This window comes from Abramis brama, assembly GCF_963993115.1.
Source record: "Abramis brama genome assembly, chromosome: 13".
Lineage (NCBI taxonomy): Eukaryota > Metazoa > Chordata > Actinopteri > Cypriniformes > Leuciscidae > Abramis > Abramis brama.
Genome location: NC_139975.1, coordinates 477,326 through 497,229, shown reverse-complemented (window position 1 = coordinate 497,229; position 19,904 = coordinate 477,326). Strand labels below are relative to the sequence as shown.

The following is a 19,904-nucleotide window of genomic DNA, read 5'->3' as shown; positions in this document are numbered from 1 at the left end:
TCATATGCAGTCAAGTCACTTTTATATATAGTGCTTTTTACAATACAGATAGTTTCAAAGCAGCTTTACAGAGATAACAGGAAAATAATGCAACAAAGTTTGTTTCCAATATTCATATATAAAGTAATTCCTGTATACAGTAAGAATGATATACGGTCAGCATGTGTGTTCAGGGAGCGAAGCACTGTATCTTAAAAGGGAAGAGACTTTATATAACTTTATATAATATTATCTTTCGGTAAATATAGACGATAAATCTTTTTTTACATTCATTTTAATGGTTTGTGATCATAAACACCATCATCACGCACTTTCTCCCGTTACACGTCACATCCTCCGGGCGTGTGCGCGCATGTCTGATCGAGCCCGAACCATCTTTACCATATATGGGCAAAGCCGAGCCGTGCGCGCGCCGCCGCCTCTTCCGCGTTCAGTGACGGAAGTGCTCAGATCCGGACGGACCCAAACACACACTCCCTTATTCATTCAATCTTTCGTTCACCGGAGGGAAATAAAGCCGATATGTCTTACGAGCTGAGTAAGTCACAGTCTTTGTCTGTCTGCTCACTGCGCGTGCGTCTGTGTATATGTATGTGTATGTGAGTGAGTGAGTGAGTGTGAGTGTGTGTGTGTTACTGGCCTGTTTTACTCTGCTGAATATCCATGTATCATATTTCTCCAACGAATACCATGGTAATACCATTACGCGTGTCCAGAAATGTGGTATTGTAATGGGAGGTTATTTTGTGGACGTGTCTGAAGCGCTGCAGTTGAAAGTATGTGTGTATTTAACTTCCTATGCAGAGGTGAATGCAATTCTATGATCTATATTTCTACCCGAAGAGTGTTAAACTGTGATTGTGTGACTCGATCCAAACACTGATTTTTGTGTTGGTTTTGAGAATCATGATCAGTCTGACACCGAGTCAACCAATAGCGTGTTTGGGGCGGGACTACCTGTCTGACTGACCAATGGCAGACGGGGTGTGTTTGAAAAACTGTCGTTATTTCTGCAGTTCAAAACATTAAGAACTTGTAACTGTCACTCAGTAACTGTCAGTGAAATGCGTTCATTCAGACTGAAGTCGGTCTCTTTAAAGAAGAAGTGAAAGCGCTTCTAAATATAAAAGTGTAAAACGTTTAAAGTCCCCCTGTGGTGAAAATCAAGTTTTTAATGTTGTCTATGTGGTGTTTTTAATGTGCTTTAAGACAAACCATGTGTAAATTCATAAGTCGACAGCATTGCTGAGTATTTTCTCCTTAAAACTGCAGTGAACCAAAGACAGTCTCAAAAACACGCTTTGAAATCGTTTCTGACGTCACAAACTACCTTGTAACCAATCAGATCAACGTGTGATCGTCAACTCTGAGCTGCTGTGAGTGAGTGGAGTGTGAATCGAAATTATGTGAATTGGGCGGGTAAAGCCAATAAAAAAGCGCGACACCTAGTGTCTTGCTACTGGGAAACTGACAGTTAACGGGCTACAAGTAAAATTCTTATTTTCTAATTTAAGAAGAAAGTTGTACGCGCTAGAATAAACAGAACGATATCGTCCGCTAGTCGTTAATATAGTTATCTTTGTAGTTATTGTTCTTGGTTTGAACGGGCCCTTAAAGTTATTGTTAATATTTGTCGTATTTGTTGTATTACACTAAAATAAGATGTTCAAGCAACGATTTAAAGAATCTTTCAAGAATTGCACTCAGAATTGATTATTTTCCGTGTCGCGCAGAGCACGTGTTTGCTAGCCTGCCGCACATGGAGAGGGGCGTGGCCAAAGTCCTGGGCGGAGACCCCAAGGGGAACAACTTCCTGTACACCAACGGCAAGAGCGTGATCATCAGGAACATCGAGGTAAGATCGTCGTGTTGCGGAGTCAGGAGTGGAGCGAGAATTATTATTTAAAAACACTACTTTTACAAAATGATGAATAAAGAATGTGCATCAGGTGTGTTTTAATTCCATTTCTGAAGGAAATAATTATTATTCTATTTTAATCATATAATCCTATGTATTTTGTACATGCAACTTAATTTTAAACTTAAACTTAAAGAAAGTTCCAGGTTTCCGACTCGTAATTACGACATTGTGGTGTTCATGTGCAATCAACTGCGATCTTTATGAAATTATCTGAACCCAACATATTTTTTTATTCAATTTATAAAGGTACTGTAAATAGTTTTTGTTTTTTTGTTGTTCTTGCATGTATGATGTGTGAAATAATTCATATTTAACATGAGCTGAAGTCAATGCAAAGTTGATATTAAGACTTGTGGCTGTTTTTTTACAAACTAAATTGATCATTGATTTTTTTTTTTATCGCTTGCTGTGTGAACACACAAAAATAAATAATGGACATGAGTAATGTTAAATATTTATGCTTGTGCTGCTCATGGTCAAAAATGAGCACGTTGGAAACGAATAGGAAATGAGTGTCCTCTAGTGGAAGCGTTTGGTACTGCGCCCGAACGACGTCTCACTGAACGCTCATTTACTGAGATATCAACCTCACATTCGGAACACGACTTTGATTTTTCTCCCGGTTTTAGAGGAAGACGTGTTTTAGAACATATATTTCATATAAAAGATGAAAATATCATCTTTTATATGAAATATAAAAGATGCCCTTCTGTAATAATCTGCCAAGTGTCTTTAAAAATAGACCAAGATCAAGCACTCAAGATTTACCACAATTTAATCTGGAAATTTTATTTTCCAGGTCTATGCTCAAAAAGTCAATAAATGGATTATAATTACTTTATAAATATAATTTAGTACCATAAAATTAATTCATATATTAGATAAACTATTAAAATGAAAATATAGTACATTAATTTAATGGGAAAAAAAATGATGGCCTTATGAAGATTGTTGAAGTGATTATATAGTGTATTTTCTGAATGTTGATGGTGTTTAGTGGCGTTAACTCTTTAATAACCCTCTCCTGCAGAACCCTGCGATCGCAGACGTCTACACCGAACACCCGCATCCGGTCATCGTGGCGAAATACTCTCCCAGCGGATTCTACATCGCATCCGGCGGTGAGTGCCGACCCGTCTGATCTCCGTCGCGGCGCATTAGCCGCTCTTAACCGTGTGCTCCTCTTTCCCGCGCAGACGTGTCGGGGAAGATCCGCATCTGGGACACAACGCAGAAGGAGCACCTGCTGAAGTACGAGTACCAGCCGTTCGGCGGGAAGATCAAGGACATCGCCTGGACCGAGGACAGCAAGAGAGTGGCCGTGGTGGGGGAGGGGCGAGAGAAGTGAGTGACGGGTGCAGGCCACGCCCCTAAGCCAGCCGACGCCAGTGCTAACACTGTCCTAGTGCTGGCCGGTTTACTGGTTCATACCGAATACCGGTGTTTATTTTTGTTATGATATTAATTTTTAATATACCGCAAAACTGGTGTATGCCTCTTAAAGGTGCAGTGTGTAATTTTAGCGGCATCTAGTGGTGAGTTTGTGAATTGCACCCAACAGAACGCCTCCTGCTGGACCTCTTTATAAACACTGCAAACCTGTATTAATACTAGAGTGGAATTTTTCTACAATATTCACTCATGACAGTAAAATAGGGCGTTCTGAGTCAGTCTACTGCAGTATCAGTGGATAATGTGGGAACAGTCATGCTTGAAATAACAAACCCCATCATATACCGTGAAACCGGTATCATTTTGAAAATATACAGTGATATAAATTTTTGGTCATATCGCCCAGCGCTGACGCTGTCCTGTGTGTGCGTGTGTGTGTGTGTGTGTGTGTGTGTGTGTGTGTGTGTGTGTGTGTGTGTGTGCAGGTTCGGCGCGGTGTTCCTGTGGGATTCGGGCTCATCTGTCGGAGAGATCGTGGGTCACAGTAAGATCATCAACAGCGTTGACATTAAACAGACGAGGCCGTATCGTCTGGTCACGGGCAGCGACGACAACTGCACCACCTTCCTCGAGGGCCCGCCCTTCAAGTTCAAGTGCACCATGAGTGTAAGTCACGCCCGTTTACTCTGTTATGGAGACACATCAGGCCCCTTCTCAACAGATGACCCCAGAGTGTGTGTGTGTGTGTGGCGTTTCAGCTCTAAACCCCCAGATCATTTATTACAGCTGGTCAAATTTGCCCCGTTTTGTGTGTGAACGAGTGTCCCTTTAAATGCAGATGAGCTTTAGCTCCGCCTCCATCCAGAAGAGGGCGGAGTCTTTACACAAGCTTCTGAAACTCCGGCAATAACAGAACAGGCCAATCTCCCTCATCCAGAATCCCAGAATCCCCAGGAGCGAGTGCAGCCTTACGGAGAGACTCAGGAAGAGCTTCTGAACGTTAGCGGAGACATTTCTGTAGTTGTTGTGGAGTTACATGAGGGCTTTCGCACAGGATAGTTACAGGAACGAGTCTCCAGGACGGTTCCCTGAGAACTAATGTTTCCACTAGGAACATTCTCCTGCTTGCATTCGAACTCTGAACTTTTATTTTGGCGGCGCTGAGAACGACGGCTCGCATTCTCCTGTTCATCAGTGTGCGATCTGTCTCATGCGTCATCAGATCCTGTCTGACAGAGAGTGGCCAGTGATGAAGAGTTATCAGCGTATGTGTGTGTGTTTGATGAGCAGAAACACATGATCATGTTCCTCTCGTCTCCTCAAACTCACGCTGGGGTTTCTCCTCAGTGTAAAGGTTTAGAGGCTCATCTGTCAACGTCTTCCATGTTCGTAGAGTTAGTGTCTGGAGTAAATCTATAGGCTGTGATCTGTGTGTGTGTACACAGCTTTAACACTACCGTCACTGCAGTTCCCCTAGCGCTGGTGTGGAGCGACTCTGGAGGAGTGAAGCAGTTCCTCAGTTCTCGCGTGTGAAACCTGATGTCGTGCCGTGTGTGTAAACGTGCAGATTAAGAGCCGGGAATATTATAATAAGATCCTAGAGAATACCAGCTGTCGTCGTCAGGTCTAGGGCAGTGCTTAGGTATGGATATGGGTGACGACCTTAAACAGAGCATTAGCATACAGCTATAGGACCCTCCCCAGACTCGAGGTACCAGTCCTGATCCAGTCAGCATAACTGTTCACCGACTGGCACCGAGCCGTTAAAGACAGGCTGAGAGTCCCAGTGATCCCACTCTTTAACTCCCGATAGAGGGAACAGGACCGGCAGGAATCTCTCGCTGCTGATGTCATCATCATGAAGTCAGTGAACTCTACCTTAGTTTGTCATGTCATGTTATGAAAGGACATCAGATCAGCAGATCTTAGACAGATTCTTACCTTTGTAATCCCACATGGGTTTCAGTGTTTGCGTGTCCGGCGTCGATTACAGCACTGACACTGACCTTTAAGATGATGAAGATGAGCTGAAACGGCTCAGATGAAGAAGAGGCGAGTCGCCCTCATCAAGCTTGTGCTGACGATTAACTCATACACAAAAATTACATTAATGACTTAATTCTGTTGTGTCAGAGTCAGTGCAAGCTTACTTGAAGTCCTAAAATTTGTTTTATTATAATACAATTAGTCCTCATGATTTGCTTGTAATTATTTAAATATGATTAAAGCTCTTTATTTATTTTGTGCATATTTATGGCATTTCTTTAAACCCTTAAAATTCTCTTATTTGAATGAAATTTGCGCTTCACAATTATTGAAGTTATCTCTAATAACTGTGATTAGAATAAATAACCACGATCCGACGATTAATCAAACTGCAACCGGCGTAACCATAGTAACCACCATAGTAACCACCATAGTAACCACCATAGTAACCACCATAATAACCACTGTAATCCCGCATATGAGGGAACGCTGGCTGTGTGAAGTCATGGACAGGAATGAGATCTTGAGTGCAGATCTGGTGTGTTTATAGAGGACGAGCCGCTCCTATCCTGACGATCACTATCTCTTCATTTCTCACACACACTTTATTTTTTGCTTTTAACTTTTCCACTTTTCTGGCACTAAAGGGAAGTTGTGCTGGTCTTTTTTTTTCTTTTTTCTTCTCTGGAACCATTTGAAATTGATTCGTAGAAATGAATCAGATTCATATTTACCAAGTCTAATGTCACTTATAAATCAGAGAAGATATATTTAGTAACAAGGAATCTCTAAGTATTTGCTCTGAAACGACTTAAAAGAGTCATATTTTCATCAAGCGCTCGTCGCTGCCAATTCAGATTGTGTTAAAGTCAGTCCGCATGATACACAAGTTGTGCTCTTCCTCTCTCCTCTGTTGTCGTATATCGAGTGAAGCGCTTCAGGAACAAGAACACATGTGGGCGGGGCTTGATTGTGTCTGTGGGAAACTGATTGGATGGTTGTGGTTTGCTATTGGCTGATGTCATGTGAGTGACAGGTTATAGCCCCGCCCACATCATCAGAGAAGAGATGAGATGCTGCAAGAGGAACTGATTCTGATTCATAATTACTGTGGTGTGTGTGTGTGTGTGTGTGTGTGTGTGTTTGCAGGATCACAGTCGCTTCGTGAACTGTGTGCGCTTCTCTCCGGACGGGAACCGCTACGCATCGGCCGGTGCTGACGGACAGGTGAGACCCCGAGGCTTTACTCCACTCTGATGGAGGTCTGGTTCCACTGTCACCTTTGTCTTGCTCAGTCGGGGACATTTCATTTAATATTCCACAGTATTATTGATCTCCTGCACTGACAGCATTATATGAGAACTGAACTGAGCTGGACGATGACATCACGGTTTACTCCAGAGCGGCTATTTATAAATTAAAAGACCCTAGTTCAATAATTCATTTTTCAAAAAACAAAAAAAGTGTAAACGTTGATGTCTATTTCAGTTTTTTCGATTAATGCCAGAGGTTTACGTGATCTTTTGAAAAGGAAATCCTTATTTTTATATTGTAAAGGAAAGGGTTTTGTGCTTGTAAGCAGGATGAAGAGTCCTGGAGAAGTCAATGGGAAATGACATGCGGTTCTCGCATTTCAGCAGTAGATCTGCAGGGGGCGCTATACTACTATACTGCTATACTACTATACTACTATACTCCTATACTGCTATACTCCTATACTGCTATACTGCTATACTGCTATTCTGCTATACTGCTATACTCCTATACTCCTATACTGCTATACTGCTATACTGCTATACTACTATACTCCTATACTGCTATACTGCTATACTCCTATACTGCTATACTGCTATACTCCTATACTGCTATACTCCTATACTGCTATACTGCTATACTGCTATACTCCTATACTGCTATACTGCTATACTGCTATACTCCTATACTCCTATACTGCTATACTGCTATACTGCTATACTACTATACTCCTATACTGCTATACTGCTATACTCCTATACTGCTATACTGCTATACTCCTATACTGCTATACTCCTATACTGCTATACTGCTATACTGCTATACTCCTATACTCCTATACTGCTATACTCCTATACTGCTATACTGCTATACTGCTATACTCCTATACTGCTATACTGCTATACTGCTATACTGCTATACTCCTATACTGCTATACTGCTATACTCCTATACTGCTATACTGCTATACTGCTATACTCCTATACTGCTATACTGCTATACTGCTATACTCCTATACTCCTATACTGCTATACTGCTATACTCCTATACTGCTATACTCCTATACTGCTATACTGCTATACTGCTATACTGCTATACTGCTATACTCCTATACTGCTATACTGCTATACTGCTATACTCCTATACTCCTATACTGCTATACTCCTATACTCCTATACTGCTATACTGCTATACTGCTATACTCCTATACTGCTATACTCCTATACTGCTATACTGCTATACTGCTATACTGCTATACTCCTATACTGCTATACTCCTATACTCCTATACTGCTATACTGCTATACTGCTATACTCCTATACTGCTATACTGCTATACTGCTATACTGCTATACTCCTATACTGCTATACTGCTATACTGCTATACTGCTATACTGCTATACTGCTATACTCCTATACTCCTATACTGCTATACTGCTATACTCCTATACTGCTATACTGCTATACTCCTATACTGCTATACTGCTATACTGCTATACTGCTATACTGCTATACTCCTATACTGCTATACTGCTATACTCCTATACTGCTATACTGCTATACTCCTATACTGCTATACTGCTATACTGCTATACTCCTATACTGCTATACTGCTATACTCCTATACTGCTATACTGCTATACTGCTATACTCCTATACTGCTATACTCCTATACTCCTATACTGCTATACTGCTATACTGCTATACTGCTATACTCCTATACTGCTATACTGCTATACTCCTATACTGCTATACTGCTATACTGCTATACTCCTATACTGCTATACTCCTATACTCCTATACTGCTATACTGCTATACTCCTATACTCCTATACTGCTATACTGCTATACTGCTATACTGCTATACTCCTATACTGCTATACTGCTATACTGCTATACTGCTATACTCCTATACTGCTATACTCCTATACTGCTATACTCCTATACTGCTATACTGCTATACTCCTATACTGCTATACTGCTATACTGCTATACTCCTATACTGCTATACTCCTATACTCCTATACTGCTATACTCCTATACTCCTATACTGCTATACTGCTATACTGCTATACTGCTATACTCCTATACTGCTATACTCCTATACTGCTATACTGCTATACTCCTATACTGCTATACTCCTATACTGCTATACTGCTATACTGCTATACTGCTATACTCCTATACTGCTATACTCCTATACTGCTATACTGCTATACTCCTATACTGCTATACTGCTATACTGCTATACTGCTATACTGCTATACTGCTATACTCCTATACTGCTATACTCCTATACTGCTATACTGCTATACTCCTATACTGCTATACTCCTATACTGCTATACTGCTATACTCCTATACTGCTATACTGCTATACTGCTATACTCCTATACTGCTATACTCCTATACTGCTATACTGCTATACTGCTATACTGCTATACTGCTATACTGCTATACTCCTATACTGCTATACTCCTATACTGCTATACTCCTATACTGCTATACTGCTATACTCCTATACTGCTATACTGCTATACTCCTATACTGCTATACTCCTATACTGCTATACTCCTATACTCCTATACTGCTATACTCCTATACTGCTATACTCCTATACTGCTATACTCCTATACTCCTATACTCCTATACTCCTATACTGCTATACTCCTATACTGCTATACTGCTATACTCCTATACTGCTATACTGCTATACTGCTATACTGCTATACTCCTATACTGCTATACTCCTATACTGCTATACTCCTATACTGCTATACTGCTATACTCCTATACTGCTATACTGCTATACTGCTATACTCCTATACTGCTATACTCCTATACTCCTATACTGCTATACTGCTATACTGCTATACTCCTATACTGCTATACTCCTATACTGCTATACTCCTATACTGCTATACTGCTATACTGCTATACTCCTATACTGCTATACTGCTATACTGCTATACTGCTATACTCCTATACTGCTATACTGCTATACTCCTATACTGCTATACTCCTATACTGCTATACTGCTATACTCCTATACTGCTATACTCCTATACTCCTATACTGCTATACTCCTATACTGCTATACTGCTATACTGCTATACTCCTATACTGCTATACTGCTATACTCCTATACTGCTATACTCCTATACTCCTATACTGCTATACTCCTATACTGCTATACTGCTATACTGCTATACTCCTATACTGCTATACTCCTATACTGCTATACTCCTATACTGCTATACTCCTATACTCCTATACTGCTATACTCCTATACTCCTATACTGCTATACTGCTATACTCCTATACTGCTATACTGCTATACTCCTATACTGCTATACTCCTATACTCCTATACTGCTATACTCCTATACTGCTATACTGCTATACTGCTATACTCCTATACTGCTATACTGCTATACTGCTATACTGCTATACTGCTATACTCCTATACTGCTATACTGCTATACTGCTATACTGCTATACTCCTATACTGCTATACTGCTATACTCCTATACTGCTATACTCCTATACTGCTATACTGCTATACTCCTATACTGCTATACTGCTATACTCCTATACTGCTATACTGCTATACTCCTATACTGCTATACTCCTATACTGCTATACTGCTATACTGCTATACTCCTATACTGCTATACTCCTATACTCCTATACTGCTATACTCCTATACTGCTATACTCCTATACTGCTATACTGCTATACTGCTATACTCCTATACTGCTATACTGCTATACTGCTATACTCCTATACTGCTATACTGCTATACTCCTATACTGCTATACTCCTATACTGCTGTACTCCTATACTCCTATACTGCTATACTGCTATACTCCTATACTGCTATACTGCTATACTCCTATACTGCTATACTGCTGTACTCCTATACTCCTGTACTGCTATACTGCTATACTCCTATACTGCTATACTGCTGTACTCCTATACTCCTGTACTGCTATACTGCTATACTCCTATACTGCTATACTGCTATACTCCTATACTGCTATACTCCTATACTCCTATACTGCTGTACTCCTATACTCCTGTACTGCTATACTCCGATACTGCTATACTGCTATACTCCTATACTGCTATACTGCTATACTGCTATACTCCTATACTGCTATACTGCTATACTCCTATACTGCTGTACTCCTATACTGCTGTACTCCTATACTCCTGTACTGCTATACTCCGATACTGCTATACTGCTATACTGCTATACTCCTATACTGCTATACTCCTATACTGCTATACTGCTATACTCCTATACTGCTATACTGCTATACTGCTATACTGCTATACTCCTATACTGCTATACTGCTATACTCCTATACTGCTATACTGCTATACTGCTATACTCCTATACTGCTATACTCCTATACTGCTATACTGCTATACTCCTATACTGCTATACTCCTATACTGCTATACTGCTATACTCCTATACTCCTATACTCCTATACTGCTATACTGCTATACTCCTATACTGCTATACTGCTATACTGCTATACTCCTATACTGCTATACTCCTATACTGCTATACTGCTATACTCCTATACTGCTATACTCCTATACTGCTATACTGCTATACTGCTATACTGCTATACTCCTATACTGCTATACTCCTATACTGCTATACTGCTATACTGCTATACTCCTATACTCCTATACTGCTATACTCCTATACTGCTATACTGCTATACTGCTATACTCCTATACTGCTATACTCCTATACTGCTATACTGCTATACTCCTATACTGCTATACTCCTATACTGCTATACTGCTATACTGCTATACTCCTATACTGCTATACTCCTATACTGCTATACTGCTATACTGCTATACTCCTATACTGCTATACTGCTATACTGCTATACTCCTATACTGCTATACTGCTATACTGCTATACTCCTATACTGCTATACTCCTATACTGCTATACTCCTATACTGCTATACTGCTATACTCCTATACTGCTATACTCCTGTACTGCTATACTGCTATACTCCTATACTGCTATACTCCTATACTCCTATACTGCTATACTCCTATACTGCTATACTGCTATACTCCTATACTGCTATACTCCTATACTCCTATACTGCTGTACTCCTATACTCCTGTACTGCTATACTCCGATACTGCTATACTGCTATACTCCTATACTGCTATACTCCTATACTGCTATACTGCTATACTGCTATACTCCTATACTGCTATACTCCTATACTCCTATACTGCTGTACTCCTATACTCCTGTACTGCTATACTCCGATACTGCTATACTGCTATACTGCTATACTCCTATACTGCTATACTCCTATACTGCTATACTGCTATACTCCTATACTGCTATACTGCTATACTGCTATACTGCTATACTGCTATACTCCTATACTGCTATACTCCTATACTGCTATACTGCTATACTCCTATACTGCTATACTCCTATACTGCTATACTCCTATACTGCTATACTGCTATACTCCTATACTCCTATACTCCTATACTGCTATACTGCTATACTCCTATACTGCTATACTGCTATACTGCTATACTCCTATACTGCTATACTCCTATACTGCTATACTGCTATACTCCTATACTGCTATACTCCTATACTGCTATACTGCTATACTGCTATACTGCTATACTCCTATACTGCTATACTGCTATACTGCTATACTGCTATACTCCTATACTGCTATACTCCTATACTGCTATACTGCTATACTGCTATACTCCTATACTGCTATACTCCTATACTGCTATACTGCTATACTCCTATACTGCTATACTGCTATACTCCTATACTGCTATACTCCTATACTGCTATACTCCTATACTGCTATACTGCTATACTGCTATACTCCTATACTGCTATACTGCTATACTCCTATACTGCTATACTCCTATACTGCTATACTCCTATACTGCTATACTCCTATACTGCTATACTCCTATACTGCTATACTCCTATACTGCTATACTCCTATACTGCTATACTGCTATACTGCTATACTCCTATACTGCTATACTCCTATACTGCTATACTGCTATACTCCTATACTGCTATACTGCTATACTCCTATACTGCTATACTCCTATACTGCTATACTGCTATACTCCTATACTGCTATACTCCTATACTGCTATACTCCTATACTGCTATACTGCTATACTCCTATACTGCTATACTCCTATACTCCTATACTGCTATACTCCTATACTGCTATACTGCTATACTGCTATACTCCTATACTGCTATACTCCTATACTGCTATACTGCTATACTCCTATACTCCTATACTGCTATACTCCTATACTCCTATACTGCTATACTCCTATACTCCTATACTGCTATACTCCTATACTCCTATACTGCTATACTGCTATACTCCTATACTCCTATACTCCTATACTGCTATACTCCTATACTGCTATACTGCTATACTGCTATACTCCTATACTGCTATACTGCTATACTCCTATACTCCTATACTGCTATACTCCTATACTGCTATACTCCTATACTGCTATACTGCTATACTGCTATACTGCTATACTCCTATACTGCTATACTGCTATACTCCTATACTGCTATACTGCTATACTCCTATACTGCTATACTGCTATACTCCTATACTCCTATACTCCTATACTGCTATACTGCTATACTGCTATACTCCTATACTGCTATACTCCTATACTGCTATACTCCTATACTGCTATACTGCTATACTCCTATACTGCTATACTGCTATACTGCTATACTACAGGTTCTTAGCCACGAAATCAATAGTTTGGGAAGAATGATAATATTGCATGTTAACACTGATGAATAACACTCTTGTGAATTCATATGCCACCAGTAATAGACAGCTTAATGAAACCTTTTCAAAAATATAGAAATTAAATTGAAACGAGTCAAAACTAAATTTCCCTCAGCACAATAGTATGGGGGGGTGATGTCAGTGTATTAGATGGAGATCTGGACTGATGGCCGTCAAGAAGCGATGAAACTCGTTGTGAAATCAGAGATGCATGTTCCCGTGTTGGTGACGTCTGGCGACTCAAAAACCCAGACGGGTAATGATGGGCTTGTTAGTGAGTTATGAAGTGTTTCGGGTCTGTTGGAAAGGGGAACTGCCCTCCTCTTTAAGACTGTTATCGCATCAACTCCAAAGCCAAACTAAAACACTCTTGTTCAGAGAGTTGGAGACCCATTAGTCTATTAAATAATGATGCCAAATTATTTGCTTTGATCTTTGCCAAAAGACTGACAAGATATTATAGATGGGGATCAGACTGGGTTTATTCAAGGAAGACACATTAGTAATAATATTAGATTGATACTTGATATGGTAGACTACAATGATTATGTTTTAGATGATAGTTTAATCTTATTGATTGATTTTCACCAGGCATTTGATACCATAGAACACATTTTTTGGGTTTGGCAATTATTTTCTAAAAGCTATCAAACCCTATAGAGAGGCTGAAGCCGTTCTGAGAAATTTGGTTTTGTTAGCAACGCAAATAATGGCCCTTCACATTAAAAAAGGACATTTCCAAGGAATTACAGCATTAGGGAAAACATTGAAGTTGTGTCAGTTTGCAGATGACTGCTTTATTTCTGAAGGATAGGAATGAATATGAGTAAATCTGTTCCGTTTCCTCCTAAAGAATGTAGTTTAACTAATTTCTGTAATATTCCAATTGCAAATCAAGTAACATATCTGGGGGTTGTTATATGCAAAGATGAAAATCTGCATAACAATTTAAACTTCAATCCAATTATTAACAAAACTAGTAAGAGGTTTAATGCGTGGTTACAGAGAGACTTTAGTCTAAAGCTGAAGGATCTCCAGATCAGTGCGTGTCGTTAGCATTGGATATTCCCCCGAAAGTGACCAAACAATTGGGTCAAATGCTTCTTGATTTTATTTGGAAAAACAAGCCACATTATTTGAGAAAAGAAATGTTATGCAATCCCAAAGATCATGGTGGTTTAGAGGTGTTGAGTTATGATGCTTTGAACAATGTTTTTAAAATAAATTGGCTTATTCAGTATTTAAAAAATAAAGACCGTATTTGGAAGTCCTTTCCTAACTTTCTATTTAAACAATTGCGCAACCTCTCATTTATATTGAAGTGTAATTATTCAATTGAAAAAATGCCATTTAAGCTTTCAAAAGTTCATAAACACACTGAGATATTATATCTGGAACAACAAAGACATCCTTTACAAAAATAAACCTCTCTTTTTTGATTACTGGTTTGAAAACAATATTATATTAGTTAGTCAGCTTTTGAATAATGATGGAAATCTATTAACATATAGAGAATTTTTGCATAAATTTAAAATACCAGTTAGACCTAAAGACTTTGCAGTTGTAATGGATAAATTCCCAGGAAGGTATTGATCCTTCAGGAGGAAGATCTACATTTTACAGATATCATGGGGAAAATCTTGGTAATAGAAATATTTTACTAAATAAAGTCTCAAATAACTACATTAGGAATATACTTAATAATATTGTTTACCCTCCAGCTTGTTTTTTACTTGGCGAACAGTAGATAAACTCTACGTTAATAACAAAGTTAAAGAAGTCTCTTTTAAAATAATGCATAGAATATATCCAGTAAAACATGTGCTGGAACGTTTTAAATTAGATATTAATTACTCCTGCAATTTTTGTAAAGGTGAAAGGAAACAATTTTTCATTTATTTTTCCATTGCATACATACAAAAATATTTTGGATTGATGTGGAGCGTTTAATTAAGAAAAAATGTAACATTGATTTACAGCTGAGTGGATCTGACATAATGATGCACTTCAATGGTAATGGGATTGAGAAAGATGAGGCATACTTCATATAATTGTTAATATTAATGGGGAAGTTTCATATTCATAAAATGAAGTGGTCTGACTCCAAACCTAACTTTCCTTGCTTTAAAAATGATTTTAAGCTTTATTGTTCTGTTTTGTGTAATTGCATAAGTAAACAGGCCATTAGAGCTTATAGCATTGTAAGCAGGGATGATGCTGTATAAAGTAGCACCTTGTTCTGTTGTTTGTAATACTTTTTTTCTTGTCCTCTGGCACTGGTCTTATTTTATTTCACTTTATTTATTTTGTATTTTTTTACTTTAAGTGATTGTCTCATTGTATTGTTCTGGTTCATGGCATTAATAATAATTTAAAAAAAATATATATATATATATAAAATTAAATTAAGAACTTTTTTACAACAAAAATGAAGCATCACTGAACTTAAGCTGGACTGTGACGCTATTTTCTTCTGGAAACAAACTTTACTGCTTTATTCTCCTGTTATCTCTGTAAAGCTGCTCTGAAACACTTGTGTTGTAAAAGCGCTGTATAAATAAAGTTGACTTGACGACATTTAAGCTTTTATTTTGCCTTGTTCACTCTTGTTTCTTCCTCTGATCCAGATTTTCCTGTACGATGGGAAGAGCGGAGAGAAGCTGGGATCTCTGGGAGGAGAGAAGGCTCACGAAGGGGGCATTTACGCGGTGAGTGTTGGGCATTTACACACCAGATAATCCGTTAGTGATGGCACTGACGGCTCAGTCGGACTGAATATCCTTCATGTAAAACACCTTAATCGATCCGCTTGAGCTCGATCCCAGTGAAGTTTCGATCTTGAAAGTGCTTGAAGGGGTTATTCCTTTTCTAATCCAATTGAGAGAACGTGAACACTTGATTGAAAACCGAAAGTGAAAGGATTGCACGTGCAATGATGTAGAAATAGCGTAATGACGTAGAAATAGCGTAATTACATCGAAATAGCGTAATTACGTCGAAATAGTGTAATTACATAGAAATGGCATAATAATGACGTAGAAATGACGTAGAAATGGCGTAATGGCATAATGACATAGAAATGGCGTAATAATGACATAGAAATGGCGTAATGACTTAGAAATGGCGTAATGACGTAGAAATGGCGTAATGACGTAGAAATGGCGTAATGACGTAGAAATGGCGTAATGATGTCGAAATGGCGAAATGACGTAGAAATGGCGAAATGATGTAGAAATGGCGTAATGGCATAATAATGATGTAGAAATGGTGTAAAAATGACATAGAAATGGCGTAATGACGTAGAAATGCCGTAATAATGACGTAGAAATGCCGTAATAATGACGTAGAAATGGCGCATTGACGTAGAAATGCCGTAATAATGACGTAGAAATGGCGCATTGACGTAGAAATGGCGTAATGACGTAGAAATGGCGCAATAATGACGTAGAAATGGCGCATTGACGTAGAAATGGCGTAATGATGTAGAAATGGCGTAATAATGATGTAGAAATGGCGTAATGACGTAGAAATGGCATAATAATGATGTAGAAATGGCGTAATAATGACGTAGAAATGGCGTAATGACGTAGAAATGGCGTAATGACGTAGAAATGGAGTAATGACGTAGAAATGGTGTAATGACGTAGAAATGGCGTAATGACGTAGAAATGACGTAATGACGTAGAAATGGCGTAATGACGTAGAAATGGCGTAATGACGTAGAAATAGTGTAATGACGTAGAAATGGCGTAATGATGTAGAAATGGCGTAATGACGTAGAAATGGCGTAATGGCGTAATAATGACGTAGAAATGGCGTAATGATGTCGAAATGTCGAAATGACGTAGAAATGGCGTAATGGCATAATAATGATGTAGAAATGGTGTAATAATGACGTAGAAATGGCGTAATGACGTAGAAATGCCGTAATAATGATGTAGAAATGGCGCATTGACGTAGAAATGGTGTAATAATGACGTAGAAATGGCGTAATAATGACGTAGAAATGGCGCATTGACGTAGAAATGGCGTAATGACGTCGAAATGTTCTTCCTGTGCATTTTAAAATTTGAGTCATTACTCACAGAGCCTCTCCTGGTCACGCACCCTCTACATCCCGGGTTTATTACACGCACACGCCCCGGCCGGTCTCAGGTCCTCAGGCCATGACCTTTAACCCTTCCCAGAACACTGTGTGTGGCCTCAACTCTCCCTTCAGACTGAGAACTGTGGCTTCTGTGGAAGCTTTTAAAAAAGCCTTTAATTACCCATATGGTTTGGCGTTTATTAAATGTCTATGGTGTTTGATGGTATTTGTACAGCTGTTATTTTATTCGTTTTTTATTATTATTATTATTATTATTATTATTATATGTTTTACTGTAAAGCACTGTGTGACCCTTCCTTGTTTGTGAAAGGTGCTTTATAAATAAAGTTTCTTCGTTCCTCAGGTGAGCTGGAGTCCCGACAGCACGCAGCTGATCTCCGCATCGGGGGATAAGACGGTGAAGCTGTGGGACGTGGGCACCGGGACAGGGGTCACGACCTTTAACCTGGGCTCAGATGTGCTGGACCAGCAGCTGGGCTGCTTGTGGCAGAAGAATCACCTGCTCAGTATTTCTCTGTCAGGGTTCATCAACTACCTGGACAAGAGCAACCCCGACCGGCCCCTGCGCACCATCAAGGTGAGACCGAAAGCATCAAGAACTATTTTTTTTAAGCTGCATTGTGTAATATTCAGGAGGATCTGTTGACAGAAATGCAATATCATATACATAACTATGTTTCAGTGGTGTATAAAGACCTTACATAATAAACCATTATGTGTTTATTAGCTTAGAATGAGGCATTTCTCTCTACACACACACCGCGGGCCCGCTTACATTGACATGTTTCTACGGTGGCCCTGAACGGACAAACGCGTTTCGTCACTGTTGTTCTTCATGATAAGAAGCTTCAGCTAAAGTCAGCGAATAAACACTGACACAATGATGAACAAGTGACAATAATATTCGCAATAACATCGTTTTACTGAATAATTAAGTAAACCTAATTTCTTAATTTATCTTTGTAAAGAAACCGCTTAACTGGCTACTCTCTGCTGTCTCAGACGTCGACATCACTTCCTGTCGGCCACCGGGTGCAATTCATAACCTCACCACTAGATGCCGTTAAAAATTACACTCTGCACCTTTAAACAAACAGTTCTTCATTTACCTTTGCATTGCAAATGAGCAGAGAAGTCCAAACTGGGCATCACAATAGAGGTGGGCGGAGTTATGATGTTTGAGTGACAGTTTGAGGAGCCAATGGAGTTACGAGGTTTAGTCACAAGCTTTTTAATACTTTTCATTGGTTAAATATTTCCAAAATCCACAGACGGACATAAAGGATAACCAATAGTAATTATTTTTGGAAAAAAAGACGAATAGATACAAGCTTTTCGTTCTGTATAATACTGCTGTACTATAAAAAAAAAAAAGGTTTTAATTATACTTTAATTATAACTTTTGAGACTAAACAATTGCGTATTTAATACAAAATTACTTCATTTTACAATGTGACAATTACAATGTCAGTAGAGTAATGGACAAATATTTTTTGCATCATTAAGATGCTATTATAGATTATACTAATATTTTTTTTAAATTTTCATTTTAATTTCAGGCATTTTTTTTTTTTTTGTGTGTGTGTGTTTTTGTAAATTTGATTAGTCTTTTATTTAATATGCCTAATATAGCTTTTATTATGTTTTTATTTTAGTTTTAGTCAGTGTAGTACATCAACTACATGAAAATAAGAAATTTTGCTTTTGGCAAAGTTATTTACATTTTGTTTTAATATATTAAGGAATGAAAATGTTATTTTATGTTCTTAGTTAATTGTGGTTGTTGTGTGTTTGTTTCAGGGTCACACCAAATCCATCCAGTGTCTGACGGTTCATAAAGCGGACGGACGACTGAACATCTACTCTGGCAGTCATGATGGACACATTAATATCCTTCAACTCAATCTGCTTTATTTCTGTAGGGCTTAAGACAGTTTCAAGCAGCTTCACAGTAACTCAGGGAGAGAAAACTCAATCAGTGACGCAAACTTCAGATATGAGACTAATTCAAATGAAGACAGGAGTCATTCGTCAGATTAGTCGGGGTGTCCAGTGCGGGGTGTCCAGTGCGGGGTGTCCAGTGCGGGGTGTCCAGTGCGGGGTGTCCAGTGCGCGGGGTGTCCAGTGCGCGGGGTCCAGTGCGCGGGGTCCAGTGCGGGGTGTCCAGTGCGGGGTGTCCAGTGCGGGGTGTCCAGTGCGCGGGGGGTCCAGTGCGGGGGGTCCAGTGCGGGGTGTCCAGTGCGGGGTGTCCAGTGCGGGGTGTCCAGTGCGCGGGGTGTCCAGTGCGCGGGGTCCAGTGCGGGGTGTCCAGTGCGGGGTGTCCAGTGCGCGGGGTGTCCAGTGCGCGGGGTGTCCAGTGCGCGGGGTGTCCAGTG

General features: G+C 39.3%; 1 protein-coding gene across 1 annotated transcript in view; it reads left to right on the top strand.

Moving 5' to 3' along the window:
• The first annotated feature begins 397 nt into the window (after positions 1-397).
• The window catches only part of wdr1 (WD repeat domain 1), a 27,903-nt gene continuing 8,396 nt past the window's right edge, over positions 398-19,904 (top strand). The window contains exons 1-9 of the mRNA XM_084132190.1: positions 398-538; positions 1,734-1,855; positions 2,952-3,042; positions 3,118-3,265; positions 3,799-3,979; positions 6,449-6,526; positions 16,049-16,129; positions 17,873-18,106; positions 19,330-19,419. Coding sequence (XP_083988316.1) covers positions 523-538; positions 1,734-1,855; positions 2,952-3,042; positions 3,118-3,265; positions 3,799-3,979; positions 6,449-6,526; positions 16,049-16,129; positions 17,873-18,106; positions 19,330-19,419 — 1,041 coding nt within the window. The 5' untranslated portion in view covers positions 398-522. The remainder of the gene's footprint in view (positions 539-1,733; positions 1,856-2,951; positions 3,043-3,117; positions 3,266-3,798; positions 3,980-6,448; positions 6,527-16,048; positions 16,130-17,872; positions 18,107-19,329; positions 19,420-19,904) is intronic.